At 34.5% G+C, this 7,520-nt stretch overlaps 1 protein-coding gene across 1 annotated transcript; it reads left to right on the top strand.

The window, feature by feature from the left end:
* The first annotated feature begins 2,204 nt into the window (after positions 1–2,204).
* Positions 2,205–6,794, top strand: LOC134672723 (uncharacterized). Its single transcript, XM_063530670.1, has 8 exons — positions 2,205–2,336; positions 2,983–3,114; positions 3,581–3,601; positions 4,204–4,329; positions 4,949–5,044; positions 5,933–6,010; positions 6,398–6,469; positions 6,598–6,794. The coding sequence occupies exons 1-8, from the start codon at positions 2,216–2,218 to the stop codon at positions 6,684–6,686; spliced, it is 735 nt and encodes a 244-aa protein (XP_063386740.1). The 5' UTR covers positions 2,205–2,215; the 3' UTR covers positions 6,687–6,794.
* The last annotated feature ends 726 nt before the right edge of the window (positions 6,795–7,520 follow it).

The following is a 7,520-nucleotide window of genomic DNA, read 5'->3' on the forward strand; positions in this document are numbered from 1 at the left end:
GTCACGTTAACTTGCCTAAGACCCATCCAGAAACTCAGCATAAAAACGCACTTGCCCATATACAACCCTACACTACACGAAATATGTAAAAACCAAGGCCCCTACGTTTATTGTTCTATTTGACGGCGCAGCAACTAGTATCATTTCTCTCTCCTCGCTCTTTTAAAATGCCATTTGTCAAAAAAGGACAATCATACTGCTGACAAGGTGAACTTCAAATCAAGTGTTGCCTTTTTTGATGCATCCAGGCTGTGTATGTGTGCGTAATAGCGTGTATGTGTGCTCTTTTAGGGACGTGAAAAGTCGATTTTAATCATGTTATATATCGATAAACGCTACACAGCGGAACGAAATAGCTATTAATTGAAGCTTCAATATCTTCGTTAAACATATACATAATTGAAATGCTAATGAATAATAAATATATTAGAATATAATACAAATATTTCAATTATTGCGGAACACATATCTTAGTAGGTATTTAGGTATATTAATTAAATATCTGAACTTTCCCTTGGTTCCCTGCTGGGGCGTGACGATAAAATTGTGATCTGATAACCACAATAAAGAATAAAAGCGTTTTTGTTCATTTTAGATATCGTCAAACCTTTGTAGTAAAATTAAAATTGTAGGAAATGTCGATAGTTTATCGATATGACTTTATCGACATGGCTACAGCAAGGTGGTGTTAAATTGTTAATCGTACACTAAACAAAAGTGGCAACAGTGACAGCTCGCTGAGACACCGTCTATATATATATTATGTCTATGGTAAAAACGATTGGAGCAACCTTAACGAGAAAAAACATCATAATCCATGTTCCATGTCGTGTGTAGGCGCAGCTCGTCACCCTCCACGCGCATGCGCGATCGTCGCCCGCCCGATAAGCGCGGTATTAGTGCGCTCCGGAATAACGACAACTATCGAGATCCACGAGAGCTATAATTCCTGTTCCGCAATATATTTTATCGATCCTCTTATTAAATTTAATAATTCTGGGCACACACGAGTTTGTGCCTACAGATGGTCTAATGATGGTAGGGTCACTTATTTTGAAAGATACGGCAACATAGGAGCTCAGATCCTAATGTGAATTGTTCTTTAAAAGGTGGCAAGAATGCCGCCATTATTTTTTAAATTTTCCTAGAGTAAAGCGCAAATAGTTAAGGATACATGCTTATACTCACAAAAGAAAATATTGAACTAAGTACGACTACAATAAAATTGCCCTTTGTAGTTTTGATTTTCAGCTCCTTCAAATGATGTGGCCATTCTGCATCTGAATACATGTAGTTAGCTGAAGATCTTCTGAGAAAGAGAAAGAAGAAGTGAATAAAATGTAGGTACATGCGTACCTGCTTACATTTTATTCACTTTCAGTCGGAAAATCTTTTGCTGTAATCTTTATTTATAAATCGAATAAACCGTAAAAGTCGAAGCATTTCACAACTTTTGCTGTTTTTATACGCTAGTTTTACTATTGCATTCAGAATAAAGAAATATTATTGAGTTGGAGTTGCTGCTGAATAAAAACAATGAAATTAAACCAGATTTAGACATGTTTATATTGATAACCTTTTGTGTATCGCATACTATTTTTGTTGCAAAATGTTCCGAAGGTACGAAATGACGTTAAATCAATTTAAACATAAGAATAAGACAATGATATTTCCACCACACCAGCTCGGAAAGGCTTACTTTACACTTCACAAACTGATAGCAAAGTTGCATTTTATTCACATGTGAGGCAAAATAATCAAATGCAAATTTTGAGTTGTTTTCTTATGTTTGCTGGTAGAATTGACTTTTAAATGATGATTTTGGATGATAAATATTTAATAACATTCATTTGGATTTGATTTTGTTTGATATTTTCACATTTAATATTTGCTTCGGGTTGGTGTGGTGAAAAATTTTGTGTTTCACTCGGGGGCAAATTTTGTTTAACCCTCATGCTTTGAAACCCTCGCAACGCTCAAGATTCCATCTTTCGCTTGCTCGGTTATCAATATTAGCACGAGCGGTTAAACAACAACTTTGCCCCCTTGTACAGTCGCCATCAGATATATCGGAGCGATCAAGGCGCTCACAAATATCTGAACACGCCTCTATTTTCAAGGCGTTAGAGTGCGTGTTCAGATATTGTGAACACCTTGGCCGCTCCGATATATCTGATGGCGACTGTAAAACAAATAACTATTTTTATTTGACGTAATGTGTTTTGTTTCATCGTCATTTTATAATTACAATTCAGTCAACCTTCCATCACAAAATAACATCTTGAGGAAGGTGTTTTCGGAAACAGTCGATCTGAAGACTTTAGCGCACCTAGGAAGTAAGTGAAATATTTTATGATCAACTTCTACTTTATTGGAATCTCTTTTATTTTAAGGCTAAGCACGAATGCCAATAATTTGTTAGATATATTTATACTACTTAAATACTCGTATATATATTTTTTTTTATGTATCTGACTATTTTTTTTATTGCTAAGTATATTTGTATTATTATAATTTATAATATATTAAAAATAAATACGAAATTAATACCTAAAAACTAAACCTTAAAACCTAAAGGGACTAAAACTAAAACTTGTACTTATTATTTTGTGTATTTAGAGGTAAGCCCAGCCAATATCACATACAGTCCAACCAACGATCATGGAAGAACGAAAGTTATAGGTAATAATTTAGGTGATTTAAATGCTGTCGAAATTTTGTCGAAAACTTACGCCTTCCGGTTTTAAGTTGGTTAGATACGCCTCAATATCATTATGCCACGGAATTAAAAGAAAAACTGAATTGAATTTGAAATCGGAAATCTGCCGTCCACATACTGTACTTATTTGTATTTTTCAAATAAATATAAATAAACCCATTGGTATTATCAGCTGTGCCCATTAAATACTTAGTTACATTACCCTTTTCTAATTATTATTCTTTCAAAGCTGTTCACACATTAAAATTGTCACTTTTTTGCAGATGCCTTCCCAAACCATGCGATTGAAATACATTATGAGAGAACGCAAGATAAACCGCCAGAAATTCCGAATGGGTACATAAACTGGTTGAGAGCGAACCCTAACTTTCAGACAGAAGCACGTCGTCCAATAGGTAGGCGCATAGTCTAATAAAACATGGTCTTCTCTTCCCATAGTGACACAAGCATACGTCACAATAACATGGCCGCTATATAATATAGCGCTATCGTATATTATCATATAGCACTGTCGCATGATTACGTAGGCTTGTGTCAGTCACGTGACCACGAAAAGACGGGAACAGAGTACCAGGCGGAGTATATTATTATACCATGGTTAGGCGTAAAAATAACTTCAATCTATATAAATCATGAAATGTCTATAAATATTCACCAAACATTTTTTTGTAAATGAATATTATTTATGTGTAAAGCGTAGAATTCGTATTTTTTTACCTAACATAACCATAATTAAATATATTTCCAATTCATTTGAACGTTAAATTCTTAAATGAAACTTTAAATTCTTTAGTTATTGTTATTAGGACAGTAAAAAACTAAGATAATTACTTAGTTACAGTGACTATTTTACTGTTTCAGGACGTGCAGGGGAAAATCTTGGTAAGTTAGCATAGCCTCTAGCCGCCCTGATGTCAAAACTTGCTAAGACAATTGCAATTCAGATTAGTCATATTAAAGATTCAAATTAGAATGGAACGGAAGTCCTTTTTATAGGTCTCTGGGCGACTAGAGTACATACGTAACTTTCATGTTTAACTTAAAGGGATGCACATTTTGACACCTAAAATTCTGTTACTCTGTATATTTTATTATGAGATGACGTAATCCATGAAGCATGTGTCAATCAATCTTATTACTGAAGTAAGCAGTATTTAATTTAGTTATTCATTTTTTAGAAACGCGCACAATACTGAAGTATTTAATAACAAAACTTCCGTGAGACACAGACATATTAAATATATTAAGAACGGGTCACTCACGTATTTTAAGTCGAAAAACGCTCGACATGTTTCACTCCGTACCGAGGAGTGTCATCAGGAGCTTGCGTTTACGGTGACGGACCGGCGCAGACTGCGGGCCGCAGCTCTCCGCGCCCGATGACTCGGCGCAGGCACCGGTGGCGGCAGGGGGAGCGAGAAACTACCCTCGTTTACTGAAGTATGTAATTTACTTATTAATTTAGATATTTACCTACTTTTTAGAAACACCCACAACATCATCTCCCACCTCCACAACAATGACAACAACAACCACCCCTACGAGTATGTCTACTACCGCAATGAGCACTCTACTAACTTCGCGACCAACGGATAATACAATTATTACAGGTAACTGCTACAAATTATATCATTCAATTTTATCATTTATGTTCTTAGATAATTTATTTATTATTAAAAAGTTTACATCTTGATAATAACGTTAAGTAACATCATTTATTAATATAAATTACTAAAGGACATAAACAGGAATATACTCGTTAAAACTAAAACTAACTACAGTTAAAATAACTAAAACTAAAATTGTATAAAATTTACTAGACTAGAAAACTAAGTATATATTGTTGTATAGAGCAGACCGTGAAAAGTCTGCAGTGATTTTGATAGCCCACGCAGTGCAAGTGTCATTTTAAACGTCAAACTTCTATGAAACTATGACATATAAATAACACACTGAGTCACAGAATAAATAATAGTACTAGGTACAGAAGACTCACTCTCTAACAAAACGCGTCTGTCACGATCAGCACAGATATGGCCGCTAGGTGGCGACAGCGCCACGGCTTATGGCAAACCCCAAAATTGGGGTGGAACGGATGTACTTTTAGCAATCTGTAGCAAAGCGACGAAATCGCGGAGTGAGCCACGCCTGACTGAGTGGGCTATCAAATCCGCTGCATATTTTTCTTGGTGCGACTATACAGAATATAAAGTGTTCTTTTTACCATAGATAATCGAAAACGGCCTTTATACATTGAAGATCTTATACGAGCTCTAGAAGAATTTGATAAGAAATCGAACCAAGATCATTTTACCGCGAGTAACAGTAAGTTTTTTTATACGGTATCATAGTTACTGTTCACCAAAACGATATAATCAATATAGGTACCTATTTTCCTGACTAATGGTAACATTCCATTTCTAACCGCAGCTGCACTACCGGTACTGAACGCGTCGCTGTCACTGTCAACTTCCTTATGTGAAATGAACAGTAGTGCAGCTGTCGTTGGAAATGGAATGTCACCTTAAGTTTTAACTATATAACTCTCAGTTGGATGGGGCTTAAAGGACGAATTTTAAAACTGCTTATATATATGAGTAGAATAGGCCAATAAATATACTGTGAGATCATTTAATAATGATCATAATTAGGTAAATATACACAGTTTTAACAACGGCCATTTAGTATTTGGCCGCTGTGATAAGCTACATAGATATTTATTTATTTATTTTTATTTATTTAAACCTTATTGCACAAAACATAAAAGTAATGTACAAATAGCGGACTTAATGCCTAATGACATTCTGTACCATCGGGCCAGACAGAGACATATAAAAAATGGTGCAAAGAGAACAGATGAATTTATTATAACAATATAAACAACTGAACAACTAATCATTCTGATAAACTACATATACATATACTTATGTAGCAACCGCTTGAACGCTAACTTGCTCGGGGCTCTTGTCTAATATTGAGAGGGAGTGAATTCCATTTATTAGGTTCCTGAATGTTTCTTATTTATCTAGAGTAATAATTTTTATTATGTTAATAATCATTTTATTTTTATTTTAAGACAGTAAAATAACCACAGATAATTATTTAATCTGAAAAAATTGTTATATGTTTTTAATACTTATTTTTATTTCGATCGATTATATATACTTGATTATGTTGGGACATCCTATTTAATATTTTGTGAAATTTTCTAAGGAATCGATTCAACCACTGATGAGGATCCTAATGGTCCATTGGTAAAACAAGATTTATGGGACCTCGAAGATATTATATGTAAGTTTTCAGTTATTATATGTTAGTGGTAAAAATATATTTAATACTTTACGTAAATCTATGATTTTTAATATTTATTTATTTATTTATTTATTTACAGCTAACAAAGGTAAGTAAATTTTTCACATTAAAAATTAGTTATTCCTATTTAGTTTAGAACAGTAGGTATATTAACTATACTGTGTTCTGTTTATCTCATCCATATTTAATATCGTAAAAGTGAAAATAACTTTATCTGGCTGTCTATTTTCTCTTCAAGCTTTAACCGCGGAACCGATATTAATGTAGATGAAATTTGGTATGGAGATATAGTAGATATAATTATTTTGCGACCCAAGAAAGGGCATAGGATAGTTTTAGATAAAAAACCTTAATATTTATCCGCAGATTGTCAAGAGAGACAATGCACTGATGGAGCAATCAAGGATTTCAATGATGTCATTAAATTAATTAAAAAAGGTAAAAAATACCTTATTATTTAACCAAAGGCTCATTCCATTGTTTGAGGCTGGCTAAGAAAAAGCTGACTTTTTTGTTATTGTAAAAATTTTGCGGCATTTAAAGATACTGATGTTGAATTTTTTCAGGCGTCAAAGTACATCTGGAAGTAACAACACCACCAGCGGGTGTTGACTCGAATTTAAATTGGGTTCCCATTAAAATACCAAAGGAATGATCAATAAACTTGAAATGTACTAACATAAAATACGATCAACTCGGTGCATCTTCCTATTCCTCAATCTAATAAGATCTTTAGATTGTTGTCTTTGGAAAACCCAATAAATTTCTTACTTATTAATTACATAGGGACCTTAACATTACAGCCTATAACAGAGATACCTACACTTAACCAGGCGTGGCTCACTCCGCGATTTCGTCCCTTTGCAACAGATAAGTAGCTAAAAGTACATCCGTTTTACACCAATTTTGGTGGCTAGCCATAAGCCGCGCGTGGCGCTGTCGCCACCTAACGGCCATATCTGTCCTGTTACACAGACGCGTTTTGTTAGAAAGTGAGTCTTCTGTACCTAGTACTCCTTATTATTTGTGATGTCCCACGGGTAAAGGTACCTTATGGCGGTTGGCGCTTACACTATTATTAACGTCGCTCCAATATTATTGCGGCACTATGCGACGTAAGCGCCAGCCGCCATAAGGTACCTTTTGCCGTGGAATGTCACATTTATTCTGTGACGTAACAACATGCAAGCTACATGATTTTAAATGTCGCGAATAGAATCATAGCTCGCAATATACTGTAAATAGGTACCTTCGTTCGCAACACATTCATCTTTCAAAAGCGTAGAAGTCAAGGACTAGTATGACTAAAATACATTGCTCGAGCGCTCATTACATTAAACAAAGAAACGAACCAATCAATTACTTTCATAAGAACAATATTTAAAATGCTACTTGACCTCTACCGCACGGAGGCACGTACAAAATTAACTGGAACATTATTTATGGACCTCGGTAGAGGATAATTCTATGTAATATTTATTAACTCATC

The sequence above is a fragment of the Cydia fagiglandana genome, chromosome 17, assembly GCF_963556715.1.
Source record: "Cydia fagiglandana chromosome 17, ilCydFagi1.1, whole genome shotgun sequence".
In the NCBI taxonomy this organism is placed as follows: Eukaryota; Metazoa; Arthropoda; class Insecta; order Lepidoptera; family Tortricidae; genus Cydia; species Cydia fagiglandana.